The following is a 21,868-nucleotide window of genomic DNA, read 5'->3' as shown; positions in this document are numbered from 1 at the left end:
GTACAACGCTGCCGGCGTCGTGTGGCACTCTGGCGGATCCAAGGGGGAAGGGGGCGCGATGATATTGTCCAGAGAAAATGCGTCAAATGTTTGTTTTCATTATTACTGTTGTTAATATAGGGGCCCTATTTAAAAATATATATTTTTTTTGTGACCGCCCACCTTGGGAAGTCACGAGATGAATAATCGCCTCAACCGTTAGTGTGAAAAAACGGTCCACGGAAAGTAATACCGCAGAACTACCTCTGAGATCTCTCTGGTCGTCACAGTAGAGGGCAATGCTTTCCCACCCACTCTGCGTACGAGAGCGAGGCTTTTCGCATGATGGTCAAATCGACATTTTCATTCTCAGAGCTTGACATTGGCCTGATTTAATGCAGAATGAAATTCATTGTGATGGTTATACTGTGTCTCTGTGTACGTGCCCTTGTATGTTAGCATGAGTGTATTGTGCACATGTGTGTGCTGTGGGTGCATGTGTGTGTGTGTTATGTTGTTATTGGTGAGTTTGGGTTCGTGACGACGACGATGATGATGATGATGTTGGCGCATGTACGTGTCTTGTTGGTTTAGTTTGACCTGGACTCGATCTGGACGTTCATCTTCGGGGTACCCGCGAGCGAATCCTCCGGACTGGCACCAGTGGCGCCCATCAATGGCATCTGCCCTGAGGCTGCTATTCTCCTGCTGTCCATGCTGCGCAGCATGCTGAACCAGGTACAGCTCCTCCTGACGAATTCTATAGCATTTTGAGAGACAGTTTGCATGAATAACGCCATATACAAATAACACATTGTTGTTGTTGTTTCTACTGCCTGTTTACCCAGCAAATCCTCACTGACTTTGGAAACTGTTATTCGGGAGGGTGCTGCTAAGTTTTTGCAGTAGGGGACAATGTTGCTGCTGTGTCATCCCAATTCAGTAATTTGCAGATGATTTTACAGCATTGGGATGTTTGGTCAATACCAGCTACATCATATATGTTTTGTAATATGGAAGGAAACCGGAGGAAATGCACACAGAACACTTTTGGAGAACATAAACTTTGCACAGAACGGCGTCCGAGACTCAAATGTAACACAGGCCAACTGTGCCACCCTGCCACAACGATTAAGTTTGTGTGTTATGGTGCAGTGCTGCTGTGGGGAGAGGTAGTGTCGTGGGTAGCGTGCTGCACTACGATCCCACCAACCCGAGTTCGATTCCTGTTTACGGCCAACACCAGTAACGAATATCTGTACCGGCCCTGGGCCTCCCCTAGGTCGACTTGGCCTCAAATGAGTACCTGGTGCGGTGTGTAAAACTATTGCCACTGGGGAGACAAAGGCAGTTGGGGGTGGTGCTGGCCACTCGCCCCCTCGTCGACCGTGCCGGCCTTCATAGATGCTCACTAACAGCACTTGCCCCAACAGTCTGTTAAGGCTATACGGGGGATCTTTGTCATTGCTGTGCAGCCATGGCAGTCGGAGGAGGAGGGCTCGTGGCTCAGGGAGTACCCGGTCACGCTGCTGCAGTTCTTCCGCTACCTCTACCACAACGTGGCCGACATGGCATCGCTGTGGAGCAGCCCTGACTTCCTCTCGGCGCTGGCGGCGACGCTCTTCCCTCTGCACAGCCGCCCCGTCTCGGAGATGGTGAGGCCCACGGGCAGCACGACAACCACCAACGCCACCACTATGATGATTGTTATGATGGTGATGGCCTAGACAGTGAAGATGATGCTCATGATGATGATGTTGCTGATGATACTGCTGATGGAGATTGTGCCAATGATGCTCTAATGGTGACAATGAAAGTGATGCTCTTGACGATAACTGTGATTTTGACAATGCTGCTTTTGACTATTATACAACTGATGATGATGGTCAAGATACCAATGCTGCTGATGATGCTGGGGGTACTCCGCCCTCCCTGCCCCTCCCTCCTCCTCCTCCGTGATGGTGGCAGTCGAGTGACTTTGAGGACATCCTGGATGTGGGCTCTCCGGCTGACGAGTACAAGTCGATAGTGGGGCCGGACGGGGGCGGCCTCAACCGCAGTCAGTCGGAGTCGGTGAGCGTGGCCGGAAAGGCCCTGCTGGCAAGCCACCCGGCCCGCAAGATCGTCCTGGACTTCATGCGCGTCATCGTGGTGGACAACCTGTGCCTGCTGCCGGCCTCCAAGCAGACGCTCGCCCTTGACGTGTTGCTTGAGGTCAGAGGGCACATGCGTGTGTGCGCGTTGTCTATTGCATGTGTGCCTTTGCGTATTGTGAGTGGTAGCGGTTAGCGTGGTGCGCAACAAACCTGGCCACCGGAGTTTAATTCCTGCTCATCGCCAACAACAGTGACGATTATCCGAACCAATCCTGGGCCTCCTCCAAGATCACTCGGCCTTGAATGAGTACCTGGTGTGATGTGTCAACATCGGCACAAGGGAGATAAAAACGATCTGGCATGGTGCTGACAACCCCCACCTTCATGTGCCGTGCAGGTGCCCACTAACAGTACTTGCCCCGATAGTTTGTTAATGCTATACCTGTGGTCTTTGTGTGTGTGTGTGCATATGAATGGGTGCATTGCGTGCGTGTGTGCATGCGTATAAATGTGTGTGTGTGTGTGCGTGATTCAGGCATCCCCTGACCGCTCCACCAAGGCGCAGCAGAAGGAGTTCCAGACCGACCTCATCGTCGGGGTCATGGAGCATCTGCTGGCGGCTGACGTGCTGTTGGGTGCGGGACCACTACCTTCCTCCAAACACAGACAACCGCACACAGCAGAGATTCATATTCTTGGTTCTTTCGGTAAAATCACTGAAAGAACCAAGAATATGAATCCCTGCAGTCACGAAAGATTTAAATCAAAATTTTACAGCAGAGATTGTTTGTCCAGTGTGGTTCGCGGTATGGCAGGCTTAGGGTCTGGTTGGCCATGTTGGTTAGGGCATGGTTAGAGTTGTAGCTAGTGTTGTGTGGATAGTGGTTTGCAGGCGCATGGGTTAACCGTACATTTATCATCGGTACCCAACAATTTGATTCATTTACCATCACTTTGTACATTCACCACAGCGTTCAGCATTGATTCACAGAAGGTCCACGAGTTTAAATCTTGTCTTAAAGCTTTCGTGACTGCAGGAATTCATATTCTTTGGGTCTTTCGGGAAAGTCACGTAGATAGGTTCAAAGAAGATAACAAAATAACAAAAAACTACGACGTTTTGATGGCAAGCGGTCGCTTGTGTTACAATCGAAACGTCGTAGTTTTTTGTTGAACCTATCTACGTGACTTTACCGAAAGATCCGAAGAATATGTCCGTGAGTTTGTCATACAGTTTCACCACAGGATCACACGTATGCCACGCATGCACCATCGATTCACCATAGGAATGTGGAATTTCCCCCACTGGCTCCGGTTTATAAACAGGATATGAGCACCACCCCAATGCTTGCTGGCCAGATGCTGAAATCACCTTGCGTCACGCAGGAACCACTGCGACTGGGGGTGCCCTTTGACATGTGTTGAGATGAGATGTGACTTGTTTATCGCATGTAAAGTGCTCCGGCGGAAAGGAGGGCGGCCATATCAAAAACAAGCTCACGATCATTATTTCAGCAAGAAATTACTGGCCATTTCCTAACCTGTTGCGGTCGCGCGCAGGCGAGGATGCATCCATCCCGCTGGCGGCCGGCGGGAGCTACTCGACGCTGGTCGCCAACACGCTGTACGTGGCGCAGAGGCTGGTGGACAAGCTGTGGCAGGGCATGTACGCCCGTGACTCCAAGCAGGTGGTCGATTCCCTGCTGCAGCTCATCACGCAGGTGAGCGCCCTGGCCGCCCCGGGTTCACGGGTCAGGGATTGGAGCGCGCGGACCGCGTTGGGCTCTTGACTCGAGAGGTTGCGAGAGACATTTGGTAAAATCCGGCAGGCAGCGATGTAGTGAAGTCCGAAGAAATGTGTGTACACAGGGAGAGCTGCCACTGGTGGTTCCCTTATGTTGAGATGTGATGTGATAAGGTGCTTTGAGTTGCATTGAAGCGACCCGTACATTCAAAGATTATTATCTCTATGCGATAAAACAAGCCAAACAAACTGGACCGTTTCTCCTCCTCCCTGCCGAATCGGCTGCTCCCCCCTCGCGCAGTCCAAGCGCAAGGCCCCGGGCCTGTCGGCGGACATCCTCTACCAGTGCCTGAACCGCAGCGTGCTCTACCAGCTGTCGCGGCCCCACCGCACCGTCTCGCAGCAGATCTCCCTGCTGGACGCGCTGCGCACGCTCACCACGCAGCGCGCCCTTATCTTCGGCGCACACAACCCCGACCCGGAGTTCCTGGGCTGCCTCGTCTACTGCCTCATGCAGCTCTACGCGGGCAGGTGAGCTCTGCGTGCGTGTGCGTGTGTGCGCGCGTGCGTGTACGTGCGTGAGGAGCACGCAAATTTTTGAAAGATCTGGACACAGTCCCATCAGTGAGCTCCTCAGACAGGCAGGGCTGCGTTGGCTGGGTCATGTTGTTCTTGGTGTGTGTGCGTGTGTGCGTATATGTGGGTGCTTGTGGAGAGCGGTCGTATCGTAGTTACCGCACAGCGCTATAAACCCTGCGACCCGAGGTTGACTCCTGCTTAAAGCCAACATCAGTGATGAATATCTGAACAGGTGTCTGGGCCTATCTTAGGTCAAACTTAGTCTTGAATGAGTACCTGTTGCATTGTGATATATATCAGCATTGTAGAGACAGAGGCGGCTGGGCATGGTACTGGCCACCTACCCCCTCGTGTGCTATGCCGACCTCAATAGGTGTTCTGCTTCGTTTGGTGGTCATTTGTTAAAATTCTCCATAGATGATATTTGCCTTTGTTGTTGTGTGGAGGAGGCTTGTAAAATATTCCACTGGGTGGTGGTGGTGCACACCTGTCCCAGCACTATGGAGGCAGCGTGGGTTGATGGGTTACACACATTTTTAAAACTCCCTTTCCTGTGAATGTCGGGATGCTTACCCTCGCTGGCCAGGAGGTGGCAGTACAACAAACTGGGTGAATCTCACCCCCAGCAGGCGTTTTATTTTGGTACTCCGGTTTCCTCCCACACGTAAGCACAAAACATCTTAATATATAGATGTCCACAGAGCTTTATCAATTGTTTGTACCGGCTAACAGCCTGGCTGCCTTATTCCTGCATGTCCGTGGTTTCTCGTGCCTCTTGAGTCATTCGCTCTCAAAGAGAGCGAACGAATAACGTTACAAGTCTGACATTATTGTTATTGGAAAGCAGTTGCCTTCCAACAACCACTCAGAGGCCTCATGGCCAGTGATGAGGATGATGAGAGCTCTATGGATGGCAGTGTTTTCTGGCACAACGAGAGACGGTCACTTGCGGGCGAGTTGTTGAGTTGTTGTGCTGTTGCGTTGCAGCCACCCGGACGGGTTTGGCCTGGAGGCGGAGGGTCGCATGACCACGTGGCACGTGACTCTGGCTCCTGAGCTCGAGTCAGACCGATGTCACGGCCCAGACACCAGTGAAGGTATGGCACCATCGCTTGAGCCCTCTGAAAGCTACCCAGTTGCGTGCGTGCGTGTGGGTGGGTGTGCGGGCGCAGTAGTGTCGTGGTTCGCACGCTGCTCTATGAACCCAGCGACCTGAGTTCGATTCCTTCTCATGACCACCAAAACACCGATGATGATAATTTGCACCGATCCTGGGACTGCCCTAGATCGACTTAGCCTTAAATGAGCACCTGGCGCAGTGTCAAAACAGCACTGGCGAGTCGGCAGCCAGTTGTGGCGGTTGCCACCCCACCCCCGTCGTGTGCCGTGTCGGCCTCAACGGGTGCTCTCTCACGGCACTTGCCCCAACAGTTTAGAGCTATATGGAGCTTCTTTGTCGTTCTGCGCTCTTGTGCGGCAGGGCGGCAGCTGTTGCTAAAGGCAGTGCGGCGTGTGTGGGCCGAGCTGATGGTGAACCGGCGCCATGCCGTGGAAGACTGGTTTCGCGTGTCGCTGCCGAACAGCGAGACTAGCGGCGTCGACATCACCGCCGCACGCAGCATTCTGGAGGAGCCGGCCTCCAAGTGCTGGCAGACACACCTTGGTGCGGCCCACGGACACAGGCACCGGTCTCACTCATCAGTGGTGGTCATGGTGGTCGTGGTGGTGGTGATGATGGTGATGATGGTGATGTGGTGATAATCGTTATGATGATGATGGTGTTGGTGATGGTGGTAATAGTGGTGTTGATGGATGATGGTGGTGATATTAGTGTTGATAATGATCATGATAATATTTCTACTGAAGCAACTACTCTGTCATCCACTCAGTCACCCCACCCACCCACCCAAAAAACCATCCACACAACCAACCACCAATCCAATCAACCACCCAAACACAAACCCACTCACCCATCCACCCACCCCACGACACTGAGGACAACAATGATGATGATGTTGCAGCCCATGAGAAGAAGCTGATTGGCCGGGGCGAGGCGGCCGTGGGCTCGGCCGTGCAATCGAAGCTGTACCGCGTGAGCAGCGGCTTCGCCCTCTCGGTGCTCACCGGCGGCCGCAAGTACCGCAAGGAGGCCGGCGCCGGCCGGGCCGCGGCACCCTCTCTGCAGGACGCCACGGGGTGGATGTTCACCCACGTGGCGGTCGTGCGTGACCTCGTCAACTTCCAGCACCGCCAGCACGTGGAGGTGAGCGCCGCTATTGCCGGACGGTGGGTGGGAGGGGGAGACGGGGGCAGAGCCTTGGTGTTGTTCTAGACAACAGCGTTGTTGTTATTATTCAGATAAATACAATAATTAGGCTAATTTGTAACGTGCACATTTGTGAAAAAAACGCAGACAAGCGAGAAGGCAGCCAGAGCCGGGGCAAAGTGTTGCCCAAGTTCTGTGGCCTTATATTGGGATATTTAATGATTGGAGTACACAGAGAAAATCCACACGTGCCAGACTGCCATCACATCTTGACAAACCATGGGTAGGGAGGGAGTTTCACGTACTTGTGCGTGCGATTCACCAACCCACGTTGCCTGCATAGTGCTGAGTTAAAGGCCAAGTGCAGCAATGCCACCCGCGCCCGGTGATCCAATAAACGCATCACTCTTTCGCGATTGTCAATTTTGTCATCATCACCGTCATTGTTGGAACTGACGCCCTTTCTGGATTTAACCCCCGCGTGTCCGCCCGTGCACGCGTTCAGCGCCAGCAGAATGCGCAGCGCTACGTGTCGGAGGAGTTCAGCCAGCTGGAGGGGGAGCTGACACGCGAGCGGGGGCTCTGGGGGCCCCCCGTGGGCTCGCACCTCGACAAGTGGATGCTGGACATGACGGAGGGGCCGTGCCGGACGCGTAAGAAGATGCTGCGGAACGACATGTTCTACGTGCACTACCCGTACGCGCCCGACGGGGAGCCGTCGTCCCCAGCCGCCGCAAGTCAGCACGTGAGGCTCGCGCTAACCATCATGACCACCATCATCATCATCGTGACCATCGTGATGTCACCGTTAAAGTACACGTTGCATACATATCGCGCCAGTTTAAATGCATCGTCAACACAAAAAGAGTGCCTTACATCGCGCCTCATCTCAAGCGTTTTAAGCGGCGCCTCCAGTGGCAGCTGTGTCCCCTATATGGTGCAAGGTGGCTCGGCACAGGCCTACAAGTGGGCACGAGCCTGCCAGTAGGGGAGCAATGATTGTTGCGTGTTTTCCAATTGAGTAATCCGCCGCTTGTTGTGGAGGTTCACGCTTCGATTCCTGATCGGTACTGCTGGTGCGTTAACCGTAAAACACTACGCACCGTCTGCTTAACAGTGGACGTTAAAGAACCCATAACGTCCTTTGATAAGAGTAGGCCATTGTGCACCGGCATCATGGTGTACATTGGTGAAATTGATAAACTTAACAGTTGGGATTACAGAGCGCAACATCGGCCCCTGCTGCGAAAACGGTGTCTGTGAAACGTCTCAGCGCCTCGCTTCGTGACCGCCGTGCGCTACGGGAACGGCGCCAACGCAAAATGCGCCGATGGCCACGATGACTGACGCGCGCTTCGTCTGCCGTGCCGCTCGCGTGCCATTGCCGCGACTGCCGCAGCGGCCGGGGAAGTACCGGCGCGCCGTGAGCCACGACAGCAAGGAGTTCTACAAGCGGCGCTCGGCGTGCGGCGCGTTGGAGTCCGTCGCGCCGGAGGAGGCGGCCGAGGTGGACGGCGTGCCGCCCGACAGCGAACAGCACGGCGGCGGCGGCGGCGGCGGCGGCGGCAGCGACGACACCATCGCACGCGTCAGGGGTGCGCATGCACGCACTGCATGCACACGAGCCCGCCGCGCGCACCCGTGCACGCGATGGCACGGGAGGAAACACCCCAGCGCGTGCAAGCGGTGACGACACTGATTATAAATCACTGCCGCCACCACAGTTATAACCCCGTAGTAAACTCGCCAACACTGCAATCCTCTCGGAGCTGTTGTGCAATGGCTGCGTTTCACTGGCCTGGCGAAGAAGAATCTTGCTTGTTTGTTTCGTGCCGAAGACTTTTTTCTTTCACTTCCCGACCGGGCTACTGTGACTGATGGAGCGGTGAAGGTACGGTGCTTGGGGAGATCTGGCCTGGTTTCTCGTCGGTGAAGTCCCTAACGTAACTCGATGGTTGTGCTGCCTGCGCAGGCATCGTGAAGGCGCCCCTGCGGCGCTCGCGCTCCGTCCCGGACCCCAGCGAGGAGGAGGGCTCCGAGGGCGGCACAGAGATGCAGGGCGACGCGGTCGGGGGAGAGAGCGAGGAGAAGACCGACAATCAGACGGTGCTGCGGCTCCTGGAGGAGGGAGAGAAGGTGCCACCGCCGCCACAGCGGGCGGTCGAGAAACTTGACACGGGGGGGGGGGGGGGGTGGGGGGGGAGGCAGCTGCGGCCCTTTCCCAAAACACTTCATAGTATAGTGTGATAGAATTTTAAACAAGAATTTGCAACGCTGTTTACACGTATGTTATCAGAGCATGTTTGCAGACTTGATTCCTTGCAGAAGGTTTATATTTGGTGTTTGAACATCTTAACACCTCCTGTTTTAGTGCCAGAAAGGGTTAAACCTATTCTTGTTACTTTTAAATACTTTGATCCTGGCAAAGAAGGTCCCATGATACTCTTTACACGGCCGTTGGATAAGAGGTTGAATCTGCTGATCGCTGCTGATGTCGGTGACTGACGTGTAACGAGATGTTTTTGTTTTCATGCATGGAGGTCCGCGGGGACTCGGACGGTTAAGAACCACTGTCACAGGCAACTTTTAATGTCTTTCAATAATTATAAAATTGTAATTCAATCTTTAATAGTAATTCTTGATGTCTCTCATAGGAGGTACATGTAACATTATGCAAGGGAAATGTCATTAACATTTTACAATGAAAATTTTATTAACATGAAATCAATAATAATATGATTGGGTTCAGTGATGACGTCATCAAATTCTATTTAAGACCGGAGCCAGGTGGATTGCTGCACTATTCTGACAAATCGCCCGATGATACTGGATGGTATTACTAGCGAAACGTCGTACAACTCAAATTGTAAATGTTGTGTATTTACTCTCCAACACACTGGTGGGCTGAAGTAGTAACTAATTGACGTTTTGGTTACGTGACATATCCCTTACTAATTGGCCGTGTCGGGTGGTGGAGGGTTACGACACATACTAACGCAATCTAACACAAAAACCTTTATTATGAATAATATTCCTGAAATTATTTGCCCCGTCTGCCCAAGCCCGTTGGCTTCATTATGATAATTTACTGGTAGGAAACGTAGTGGACTGGAAGCCCAACCGGGATTATCACAGGAGGCAGGGGATCAATTGTGTATGTCTGTGGATGTCTGTCCACGTGTATCCGGACACCCGGATAAAATTGGAGGGGTGGGGCTAGGTGGAGAGGGGAGGGTGGGGAGGGGCTGGGTGGGGAGGGGAGGGTGGGGAGGGGCTGGGTGGGGAGGGTGGGGAGGGGCTGGGTGGGGAGGGTGGTGCTGGGTGGGGGGTGGGGAGGGTGGGACTGGGTGGGGGGTGGGAGGGGTGGGGCTAGGTGGGGTGGGGCTAGGTGGGGTGGGGCTGGGTGGGGTGGGGCTGGGTGGGGAGGGGCTGGTCACCCCGTGGTGCCCTTATAAAACTCAACGTTTAACCTATTCACGCCGGCTTGTGCCCGCCCTCACAGTCGGGCATGTTTGCGGAATACACCACGTGGTGCCGCCGTTGACCCTGGCCATTGACCGAGCAACCCAACGTTCCTACCAGCTCCCTCCGCAGGAACGTGTTAAATGTAACCGTTCCCCCTCTCTCATTCGCTCGCTCCTCTGTAGATCTGCCACCTGTACCGCTGCGCGCGGGTACAAGGTCTGGACACGAGCGAGGGGCTGCTCCTCTTCGGCAAGGAGCACTTCTACGTCATCGACGGCTTCACGGTGACGGCCACGCGAGAGATCTGCGACATCGACCACCTGCCCGCCAGGTACCGGCCACCTCCTCCCTGCACTCTGTCGTCTTTCTCCTCCTGTCTCTACGTCCTGCTGCTCCTTCCTCCTCTTGTTCCCCCCACTTCATACTCCCCCCCCCCACCCCCCCGCCCATCGTCTTCTCCTTCCCTCCCCTCTCCTCCCCATGGTGTTTGCCAAACGTCTCAAGACCTTACGGACAAAGAGTCTTTGGACCAGCGGTCGATCCAAAAGGGAGGGGGAATCGACACCTCTCCTGTGAGACCTTAAAAATGTGTATTTTGTTCTTAAATATGCCGGAGAAAATGCGTCGGCATTTTTACTTTTACTTAGATTAACGGCAGGCCCTCTTTAAAAGGCTTGACATGTGTGGACCCCCCCCCCCCCCCCCCCCAGGGAAATTTCGAAGTGAAATGTTTTTGTCACGGCTACCATGGTGCTCGCCCACCCTGAGCACAGCACCTCCCCGTGTGCTGCTGCTGCTGCTGCTGCTGCCGCTCGACGGTGCCAATTTAGTTTTCCCCGATGTTTTTGTTTCCGCCAGTGAACAAGACGCCATCATCCCCAAGGGCTCGCGCCAGGGCCCGTGCCAGCTCAAGAGGACGTGCAGCAAGTTCGCCTACGAGGACGTGCGCGAGGTGCACAAGCGGCGCTACCTCCTGCAGGTGAGAGCGCGTGGTGCCGCTTGCCGAGCACCGTCATGCGCTGATAGGGATGCTAGATTTGAAGTTTTCGTGACTGCAAGGATTCACACTCCGCTTAAGCGGTGTGCTTTCGCTACGTTGTCCCCACCTGAAGAAGGACGCTTGTGTTGCGCCCGAAACGCCGTGATTTAATTTATTTTAATTTTTTACCTACGTGACTTTACCGAAAAAAAACAAAGAGTATGATAGGGACACGTGGCACGACGGGGAGAGGAGGGGTGAGCTGCATTATGGGTGGAACACATTGAGCAAGTGAATGAGAGCCCTACCCCTAACCTATGAATAAATCAGTGACCAGTACTAGCCCTCCTAACTCTAACCTCTTAATCCTAACCTGCCAGCCATGCATGAGTGCTTACCCTCCCACTGAACCTAATCCCAACCAACTATCCATCCATGCATATGTTCTCTAATCCACTTGTTCTTCTTTGTTTCTGTCCATGCAATTCCCATTTTGCATCGTCCCATGCTTCTTTTTGCACTCTTCACTTCCTGTTCCATGCAAATGTTGCCTTTGGGTTGAGTAACAAATGAGATGTAACAAATGAGCCAGGCACTTCAAACCAAACAGTACAAACGGCACCCTTTTACGAATACAAAATAAATTAACGAGACCAAGGTGATCTAACGTGTGACCCCGATTGCTGACTCGCAGCCTCTGCCATTGCCTCTTTGTTTGGACGCGGTGTCTCCAATGCAGCCAATCGCAATCGAAGTTTTCTCCAGCGACGGACGGAACTACCTACTCGCCTTCCCAAGGGGCATCCGCAACAAGGTCCACCAGAGGTACGCCCACCCGGCCGACCCGGCCTATCTGCCCCACGCGGCCCATCAGGCCCACCCAACCCACCTTATCCATCTGGCCCATCTCACTGACACATTTGACCGATCCCGCCATTCTGGCTTATCCTGCACATCTATCCCCACTGTGATCAGGGAGGGCTTGAGACTCCTCGGTGATCCTCTCCTGGGTAAACATGTCTGATAATCGTTTTCAGAAAGTGTTACACTTGTTGTTGTGTTGTGCGCGCGTGAAGGTTCCTGTCAGTGGTGCCGTCTCTGGCCGACAGCAGCGAGTCCGTCTCTGGCCAAAGGCCCAACACCAGCGTGGAGGGGTGAGTCTCACACGGACGTGCATCTGGTCACAAGAACACACTTTGGAGGTCGTGCGTTGGTTCTTAGCGGCAGTTGCGTGATTTGGCAAGAAGAAGGAAGCGACGGTGAGGTGTGTGAGGTGAGGTGGTGGCCTCAACCGCACCGGCTGTTTTACTTTAGAGATCTGATTTGTGACAGCTTCAACCGTAACTTATTCTGCATGTGTGTGTACACGTGTAGCCCTATTGTCAGTCCACTGCTGGATGAGGGCCTCCCCACGCTGTGCGGGTCATGGAGCTTGTGTGACCATACTTCACCGCACTGGTCAGTGTGGGCTGATGAAAGCTGGGAGCATAGACGTTGAGGCATAGTACAGTACATGGCGAGTTTTTGCCGCACTGCCCGATGCTGACAGCGTAGCCCGGCAACTGCCCCAGACAAATATTTAATCCGTGGTGGTTGCCCATCCAAGGCTTGTCCAGGGTGAAACCTGCTTAGCTTCCATGATCTCACGAGATCAGGTGCATTCATAGGCAACGTAAAAATTGCTTTGCCAACAGCTCCAACATCCATTACACATGGGCATTGTTCCAGCAGTCGTCTTCACGCCATCGCACTACCAAATGGGCCCTTTCCACTCATCCTCACTGCGTTTAACTTCCACACTGCAGGTCGCAAAAATACATTCAGCCACCCACTCACCCACTCACTCACCCACCCACTCACTCAAGCACCACACTGCACATCACAAACCTCCATCTGCCTCATTTTTCACACTGCTCAGAATTCCCTCCCATCGCCTCTTTTTCCCGAGTTATTAAGGCCTCGCTCGGCTCAAGAACCGTGTTCACCCTGTCGCTTTGGCTCTTATCTGTTAGGCTATCATTAGTGCCAGGTGGTTTGCGTTTAAAAGCTTGGAGCCTGTGCATCTGTGATCTAAAAACAAACACGCGCACACACGCGGGTCCAATTAAAATTATATCGCAGCACACAGCTGACACGTCTGTGTGAAGCAAAGTCTCAACACACCGATTGATGGGAAGTAGTGTTTTTATTCATTATTCGTCATTGTGCTAAATTAGACATCGTTATTCACCCAGGTTTAATATATCAGTGTGTCACTCATTATGGGTGGCGGTACGCTCAAGCGCCTGTGGTTAATTTCTTCGTGTAAAATTATAGATCCGGCTCAGCGGTACAACGAAGCGGCTCGCAAGCAGAAGGTCGTGAGTTCAAATCCCGGTTGTGGGTGGACTCGGCCGCCCGTCATCCCTGTCCCCTGTCTCTGGGCTCAATAAAATGAGCACCGCCTTGTGGGGAAGTCAACGGTGGTTGCCCTACGAATATCCTCACCTCTGCCATAGCAATGTTAAACCTCAATCACTGGCTCAGGGATGTAGATAGGAGATGCTCAAGTGAACAGGAAATCACTTGAACAATAATTATATGGGTGGGGAGGGAGGGGACACAAACACGTGCCATGCACACATTGTTGATGGATATTTGTGTACAACATTAAGAAAATACGTTTAGAAGATGAAAGTTTAGACTATTTATACCCTGGAAACGCACACGCCGGACGCGCTCAAAGCCAGGTGTCGGGGTCTCTCTCTGAGAAGGGAGCGACGTGTGCAGGGAGCAGCTCGGTGTGTGTCGGTGCTCGTATCGCTCCACCTGCCCGCTGTGTCACCAGTGTGGAGGGGACTGCCTTGGGGACTCCAGAATTAGCCGAGGTCATTTCCAGCGACACGGTGCGAGGTCTACGCCGTTCTCTGCGAGACGTCCAAATGGAACGTCACGGTCTCTCACCGCCGCTTGCTGTGCAATGCCGATTGCACGGTGGGAATGTAATGGGGGAATCTTTGCAATGAATATCAAGGACGTATTCAGGGGGTCTCGAGAGAGAGGCCCTTTATATTGAGAGGCCTGCATTGGAATGTTTGGCCAATTCCACTCAGGAGTGATTTGCAATGCCAGGAAACCATAGCACCCGGGTAAAACCTACCACACAATACTAGGAGGTAGCACTCAATTGTCTGTCGTACAGACAGGCTCACGAACCACCTTGCTTGTGCTGCAATCTCCCGTGCTACCCCTTCATCCGAGCGGGATCCGCTCGGATGAAGGGGTAGCACACACTCCGCAGTGCTGGATTAGAGGCGCGCCGGCACCACCACCGTTCACTTCCACGGTGTGTCGGCCTGCGTGTCGGTGGACACGGTTTGCTGCGACCTCACGGCGCCGACACGCGGTCTCCGCGCCGCCGCCGCCGCCGACGCGGCGGCCAGCGCCGCCTCCCTCAGCTGGCGGATCCTCTCCCGCTCGTGCTCGCAGTGCTCCCGGCACGGCGAGCACATGACCTGGCGCGGCACCAGCAGCAAGCCTCGCTCGCGCTCCACCTCGCGGCCGCCGGCGGCCTCGTCCGTCGGCTCGGGGAACGGGTTGCGCTTGACGTTGAGGCGCTGGATCTTGGGCAGCTTGACGACGGCGTCCGGCAGGCCCTTGAGCCGGTTGTCGAAGAGGCCGATTTCGGTGAGCTCCTTGAGCGCCGCGAGCCAGCCGGGCAGCCGCTCCAGCGCATTGAGGCCCAGGTTGAGGTTGCGGAGGACGCGCAGCTGCGCCAGCTCGCGGGGCAGCCCGTCGGCCGTGAGGCGGTTGTTGCACAGGTTCAGGTGCACCAGCTTGAGCAGCGAGCCCACGGCCGGCGGCACCTTCTCCAGGCGGTTGCTGTGCACGTCGAGCCAGCGCAGGTTTTGGAAGCGGCCCACGGCGTCGGGCAGCGAGCGCAGCACGTTGCGGCTCAGGTCCAGCTCCTCCACGTCGCTCAGCTTGAGGATGCTCTTGGGGAAGGAGGCGATGCCCATGTTGCTGAGGTCCAGCCGGCGCTTGCCGTCGAGCGTTGTGCGCATGCGGTTCTGCGCCATCGCCAGCGTCACTTTGGTGCCCTTGGGCCTCTTGGGGCCCTTTTTCTTCGGCATGGCGGCCCCCCCTGGGGCCGCGCGCGTGCTGTGCAGTGGGGGGGGAGGGGGGGACGTTAAAGCTGCTCCGTGGTTGTCGAGTCGAGGATGCGCTTCGTTCAACATTAGCGTGCCCCCGCATCCCTCTAAGAAAGGACCCGCTCTCGGTGCTGCAGGGCTGCTTTCCCATCGCCACTTACGTTATGCCCACGATGTGAAAATTGAATTTGCGTGAGTAAAAGCTTGAACAGCTTTGTCATCGTTTTTTTTGTGGATGCTCAGGGGGGAATGTTTCCACGTGGTTTTCAGAGTTAAGGAGTTTTTTTTTTTCAATTGTGGAGCAAGGTGCCCCCCGGCACACTCGGCCTACTCGCTGTGGAATGATATCACCGGAACCGTAATGTCCACTGTGAAGCAGACGGCTCGTATTACTTATTAACGCACCCGCCGTAGTAACCAGGGCGGCTCCAGGTCCTCAACTGAAATCCTCTGCAACAAATAACAAAACCTCCTGCCTAGAGAAGGATCCTAACACTTCCCCGAACTGGGAGGGGGTGGGGGGGGTGGAGAGTGGGGTGGAGGCGATCGCGAAATATCAAGCATTTTAAATAGGTTCCCTAGATTACCAAAGAAAACATTCAACGTGTCTTCTCTGCTTGACGTCAATAAGGCACCAATTTTCTGGTTCCCAAGGAGAGGGAGCGATCGACCCACCCCCCCCCGCCGTGCTACAGCTTGGCCGTGCTACAGCTTGGCCGTGCTACAGCTTGGCCGTGTGAACCACCCAGAGTCACCAGACTCCTTCAGTGGCCGCACTCGACGCCAGAACGGATCTGCCGCACACAGCGAGCCCTCTGTGCGTGGCCGCGGCACGGGCGGTGGGCCCTGTAGCTATAGAGACTGCGTTGGGCATTCACTGCTGGTTGACAGCGCAAGAAAGGGCCAATAAAAGGGGACGGATTTTCTTTGTTGCGTTGGTCGGGGGTGGGGGGTGGGGGACAGGGGCGGGGGTGTTTTTCTTATGGGAAAGCTGCTGAAAAATGTCCGGCTAAGCTGTTTGCACTGTGGGCCCATGCAGCTAAAGCCAAGCAAAACCACGGTTTTGTTTATAAACGTAGGACCTCCGTACACTCGTGTACCCAGTACATAAAGTTTGTGTTTATGTGACGCACATGTAAGTGTGCACATCATGTACGATTATGTGTTACTGGCGATGTGTGGTTTGTAGTTGGTACATATGTATTTTTTGTACACGTCAGGATGTTTTTATATATTCCCTATGATTTTGTGTGTAAATCTGCGTGTATCGGTATACACACATACTGACATTGTGCTCGGCTCACTGCAATACGGACTCGGCCACGACCAACATTTGTTGCGGTTATCTGAACCGGTCCTGGCCCTCGCTAGGTCACCGCAGTCTTAAATGAGTACCTGGCGTGGTGTGTAAACATTAGCACTGAGCATACAGAGGTGGCCAGGCACGGTGCTGGGCCACAGCACGAACCTCCTTGTGTACTCTGCCAGCCTTAATAGGTGCTTGCTAACAGCAGTTGCCCTGACAGTCTAAAAGGCTACACAGGGGAATCTTTCTCTACCATTGTTCAGTGTCAGGGCAACATCAGACACTGATGAGAAGCTCAGAAGAACTCAACCGCACAGAATCCCGCCGAGTAATTTTAAGCATTACTCACAGCTGTGACTCGACACAATCACATCGCTACACTTTTGGCCGACTTCTTAAGCCAGCGTCAGCCTGTGCCAATTTGAGACTTTGCCAATTGACATCGGCAAACTCCTGTCTCGCTTTAGTCTCCTTTGTAACGACACGCGAATAATGTTTGCGACGTTGCTCAGATTGTGCGACGCGATGGATCGTTGTAGCGAGTGAGCGTGCGTGCGTGACCGTGCGCGGAAATGCCACTCACCGGGCTGCGTGTCCCGCGCCTGTGCTGGTTTGAGTCTGCGCGAGCGCTCCTGCAATGTCACTCACAAGACTGGCGGCGCACGGTTCTGGTCTTGATGCGCCGTCGATGTGTCGCACCTTTATCGCCCACCCCCGTCTGCCCTGCTCGACCGCCCGCCCGCCCGCTTGCTCATCCACACCCGCTCCGCTGCCCGCACGACAACCAGTTGCCAGCGATGTGTTTGGTGGAGGTGGTTTATTGCCAGAGGGAGGCGGTTGGGAACAAACAGTGGTCACATGGGCAGCTTCCACCCCTGCTCTCCTCTGTCATCCCCCCCCCACCCCCAACAGTGGACTCGCGCTGCCACACACACACTTACGCACACCAGCACATACGTTCACACACATTGACGTACGTGTGCACACAAGCACATACGCACGCACACGTACATACACACGCATACAATGATCCCCCGTAAGCATCTAATAAGCTGTTGGGGCAATTGCTGTTAGCGAACACCTATTAAGGCCGACACGTCACACCAGCGGGTGGGTGGCCGGCACCACGCCTGGCCGGCACCACGCCTGGCCGTCTTTGTCTCCCTCGCGGTGATGTTTACACACCGCACCAGGTACTTATTTGGGGCTGAATCGACCTAGGGGATACCCAGGACCTGTTCAGATAATCGTCCCCGAATCAAACTGGGGTCGCCAGGGTTCGTAGTGCAGTCCCCACTGTGTACATAGACAGACGGACACACAAAGACATTTACACACGACCAGGTCTCGTTTAATCTCTCTAAGAGATTGCATACTATGTGAGAAACTATTTAAACAGAATACACCGAGTACATTTTCATTCCTGTCTCAGCTTTCCCCCTCCATCAGAAATGTTTTAAAATACAGTGTTTAAACAAAGTGAACACTGAGCCTTCAATCACACATCACCACCGCTTGCGTCCGCTTTTGTGCATCAGTGATAACCCGTAAGTCGATACGCCGTGAGTCGATACGCCCCACGATTAGAGACTTCCAGCTCGCATAAAACAAATGTGGTTGACTCCCGACCATATAGTAAACCACTATGTAAACTGCGCTCCTTCAACAGAGAAATCGCAAAATGACACGAACTTTCTGCCCTGAAGCCCTCTCGTCGTCGCCAGCAGTCCGCGACATTGGCATTTAGCTCCTGAAACACATTGCCGCCATTGTACGCAAGAACGCAACGTGATCGATCGTCTTTTGTTTACGAATTGCGGATTGACAGCTTCTGACAACGTGAATATTCGTGCACCCACCTGGGCAGACCTTCCACGTGGACTGGCAACACAAACGTGCCAGCGAATGCGCACGAATACACAAGTAGCAAAGACACACTGGTTGTTTTCACCGTGCTAACAGCCAGGCAAACCCGAGTTTTGAGTCCACGCCACAGCTCACATCGGTGGCGAGTGATATCCAAGCAGATCCTGGGTCACCACCCTCCCCCCCCCCCCCCGTTCACTAACACGCGTTGACCAGCACGGTGAAGTATGGTTAAAAAAATCCCCATGACTGATATGTCGTGGTGAAGCCTTCATTATTACTGGTACCGTTAAAGAGGTTAAAATTAGTTCCTGCTGAAATGCGCATTGAGGCATTGGTGCTCATCTCCTGTTTACAGCCCTGCAGAGGCAGTGGTGTAAATTAAACATTGCCATGGTGGGCGAGCGAGTCTATCCATAGGACAAGCACTCTTAACTTCCCCGGAAACTGATACTCAATGTATCTACCATGGAGGTATGATGGGCTGAGTCAGCCCCTTCACGTGATCTGAACTATTTCATCGCGAACTACTCGCTCCACTGCTGAGCCACCTGGCCGGTTGTGCTTTACTCGCACGTTCGTAGATGCGCGTGCATTTATAAATGCACAGGTTCACTCGTTCGCTCGCTCGCACCAAGCGACGATGCCAGGCAATGCCGCCGAGCGAGCGTGCACTCGGGCGGCGGTGTTCGTTTACACAATCGGTGGGCAGATAAGCGGAGGCTGCATGTGGGTTTTTTTTCTGTGTGTGTGTGTGTGTGCGTACGTGCGGGTACGCGTGCATGCGCATGTGTTTTCGTTCCTTCTCCCTGACCTTGTTGTGGGCCCGTTGCTAGGACGTAAAATGCAGTGGGGGCCCAGTTTCTTCCGCGGCCCTGGAGGCACGGTGCAAATTCCTAGTAATTAGATGTAATTGTAGGCACACCTGAGCTGCCCTCCTTGACCTTAGGTCAGGTGTCACCACCGGGGTGAGTGGTGGGGTTAATAGGTGATGCGTGTTGATGGAGAACTTCTTTTGAAACACTTTGCCCTCCAAAAGGCATCCCATGGTTTCCCATTTCACTCAAGTCGCTCGCTCATCAGTGGGCAGTCTCCGCCTTGTCACCCTTCTGTCGCTACTACCATGGTTTCCGTTCCCGTGAACTTCACTCATTGATTCCTACACCAATGTCAAGGACTCCGTCCATCAGACACTCACTAGTTTCATCTCTTATCCACACCGTGTTTAAGCCCCACACTGCAGGTCACAACACTCACTGACTCACTCACCACACTCCAGGTCACAACACTCAATAACTCACCCACTCACACTGCAGGTAACAACAACACTCACTAACTCACCCACTCACCACATTGCAGTAACAACACTCACTAACTCACTCACCACACTGCAGTTCACAACACTCACTAACTCACCCACTCACCACACTGCAGGTAACAACAACACTCACGAACTCACTCACTCACCACACTGCAGTAACAACACTCACTAACTCACCCACTCACTCACTACACTGCAGGCCACAACACTCACTAACTCACTCACCACACTGCAGGTCACAACACTCACTGACTCACCACACTGCAGATCACAACACTCACTAACTCACCCACTCACTCACCACACTGCGGGTAACAACACTCACTAACTCACTCACTCGCCACACTGCAGTAACAACACTCACTAACTCACCCACTCACCACACTGCAGTAACAACACTCACTAACTCACTCACTCGCCACACTGCAGTAACAACACTCACTAACTCACCCACTCACCACACTGCAGTAACAACACTCACTAACTCACCCACTCACCACACTGCAGGTTACAACAACACTCACTAACTCACTCACCAAACTGCAGGTAACAACACTCACTAACTCACTCACTCGCCACACTGCAGTAACAACACTCACTAACTCACCCACTCACTCACCACACTGCAGGCCACAACAACACTCACTAACTCACTCACTCTCCATACAGCAGGTAACAACACTCATTAACTAATATTCTTGGTTCTTTCGGTAAAGTCACGTAGAAGGGAAACAATAAAATAATAAAAATATAAAACTATATTATTTTGTTTCCCTTCTACGTGACTTTACCGAAAGAACCAAGAATATGAATCCCTGCAGTCACGAAAGCTTTAAATCAAAACTCACTAACTCACCCACTCACTCACCACACTGCAGGTAACAACACTCACTAACTCGCCCACTCACCACACTGCAGTAACAACACTCACTAACTCACCCACTCACTCACCACACTGCAGGTCACAACACTCACTAACTCACTCACTCACCACACTGCAGTAGCAACAACACTCACCCACTCACTCACCACGCTGCAGGTCACAACAACACTCCCTAACTCACCAACTCACTCGCCACACTGCAGGTAACAACACTTCTATTTCTGCTTCTTCCCACATCGCCTCTTTCCCCATAATAACTTTGCTCAATTTAAGACTTGTGACACTCTTATCTCTTACAATCTTGAAAATAGTGCTGTTTGTTGCTGGCTGCTTGACATATTGGGTCCTTGGGCCGACTGTGTGTGTTTAAAAGAAGTATCCTGATACTTTGTGTACATGTAGAGCCCTTTTTATGAATCCACTACTGGATGAGGGCCTCCCCACGCCTTACGAATCATGCGGGTTTGTGGGCATAGACATTAAAGCATAGTGCACTACATTAATGGATTTCACTACAGGCCCTTGTGCTGCGAAACGTTGCTTCTCACGTCAATGATTGGACGCACGTGTCGTGGGCTTAAGAATTAATCTCTTGCGTCGTTCAGTCCGCGGTGCACAAAGCGCGTCCGTCGTGTACCGGGGCCTGTAACGCAGAACGGCGTACGTGACCGCGTTTAAATATGCAGTGTAATCTCACGCGGCGAGCGTGTGGCGCGGGCTCGCGGTTTTGTTTGCCATGTCTCTGTGGTATTGGCGATTCGGCCCGGCCTACGCCCTGCTGCCAGGCCTTTTCAGAGAAGCGTGAGTTATGACAAACAGCCCACGCAGGGTGCCGCCTGTGATTGCTCGTGACGGGCGGGCGACGCACAGAGGAGGTGGGGGACCCTGGCTTCCGTCAGAAACCAGAGCCCCCATCTCCCAGCCTGATTAGCGCCGCTCAATAATGCATTGTCGCTGTGCTCAGAGGAGTGAGTGCCTGGCATCTCCTTGGAGGGAAAAAAAACCACCACGATAAAACCCGATCCCTTTTCTTAATTAACAATTTCCCAGCAAGCACAGTTGTTGTTCACAGCGTGCAAGAGAAAGGAATTTAATTTTGCGGCCGATTTTAAAGTTGTGTAAATATGTTACAATGATCTTAATTTCTATGGCGCCTTTCTTGCCAGTATCAAAATATAAGAATAGGTTTGACTCTTTCTGGCCATAATAAAACAGTTTGTGTTAAGATGTGAAAACCCCAAACAGAAACCTTTT

General features: G+C 53.3%; 2 protein-coding genes and 1 long non-coding RNA gene across 7 annotated transcripts in view; 1 reads left to right on the top strand and 2 right to left on the bottom strand.

Moving 5' to 3' along the window:
• WDFY3 (WD repeat and FYVE domain containing 3) overlaps nt 1-21,868 on the top strand; it is an 88,989-nt gene that overhangs the window by 52,822 nt on the left and 14,299 nt on the right. For all 5 annotated transcript variants that reach the window (XR_012946525.1, XR_012946524.1, XM_032969114.2 and 2 more), the window contains exons 29-44: nt 574-717; nt 1,455-1,634; nt 1,948-2,193; nt 2,611-2,710; nt 3,636-3,796; nt 4,121-4,350; nt 5,386-5,495; nt 5,879-6,061; nt 6,420-6,661; nt 7,170-7,409; nt 8,064-8,259; nt 8,637-8,800; nt 10,312-10,460; nt 10,988-11,108; nt 11,848-11,933; nt 12,185-12,262. Coding sequence is in view for 3 of the 5 variants with exons in the window: in XM_032969114.2 (XP_032825005.2) it covers nt 574-717; nt 1,455-1,634; nt 1,948-2,193; nt 2,611-2,710; nt 3,636-3,796; nt 4,121-4,350; nt 5,386-5,495; nt 5,879-6,061; nt 6,420-6,661; nt 7,170-7,409; nt 8,064-8,259; nt 8,637-8,800; nt 10,312-10,460; nt 10,988-11,108; nt 11,848-11,933; nt 12,185-12,262 (2,630 nt within the window). In the remaining 2 variants the exon portion in view is untranslated. The remainder of the gene's footprint in view (nt 1-573; nt 718-1,454; nt 1,635-1,947; nt 2,194-2,610; nt 2,711-3,635; nt 3,797-4,120; nt 4,351-5,385; nt 5,496-5,878; nt 6,062-6,419; nt 6,662-7,169; nt 7,410-8,063; nt 8,260-8,636; nt 8,801-10,311; nt 10,461-10,987; nt 11,109-11,847; nt 11,934-12,184; nt 12,263-21,868) is intronic.
• Nucleotides 596-2,453, bottom strand: LOC142930563 (uncharacterized). The gene is made up of 2 exons (XR_012946526.1): nt 2,286-2,453; nt 596-739 (listed from the first exon to the last, which is right to left on the bottom strand). It is a non-coding gene; the product is annotated as an uncharacterized LOC142930563 (long non-coding RNA).
• On the bottom strand, nt 13,275-17,318 carry LOC116950933 (leucine-rich repeat-containing protein 18-like). Its single transcript, XM_032969118.2, has 2 exons — nt 17,128-17,318; nt 13,275-15,248 (listed from the first exon to the last, which is right to left on the bottom strand). The coding sequence occupies exon 2, from the start codon at nt 15,218-15,220 to the stop codon at nt 14,423-14,425; it is 798 nt and encodes a 265-aa protein (XP_032825009.2). The 5' UTR covers nt 15,221-15,248; nt 17,128-17,318; the 3' UTR covers nt 13,275-14,422.

The sequence above is a fragment of the Petromyzon marinus genome, chromosome 41, assembly GCF_048934315.1.
Source record: "Petromyzon marinus isolate PM22_M1 ecotype Great Lakes invasive population chromosome 41, UKy_Petmar_22M1.pri1.0, whole genome shotgun sequence".
NCBI classification, from domain to species: domain Eukaryota; kingdom Metazoa; phylum Chordata; class Hyperoartia; order Petromyzontiformes; family Petromyzontidae; genus Petromyzon; species Petromyzon marinus.
Note: the sequence above shows the minus strand (reverse complement) of the source record. Positions and strands in the feature narration are given on the sequence as shown.

Coding starts and splice junctions, on each gene's coding strand:
- LOC116950933 (XM_032969118.2), bottom strand. CDS start 15,220: ATGCCGAAGAAAAAGGGCCCCAAGAGGCCCAAGGGCACCAAAGTGACG.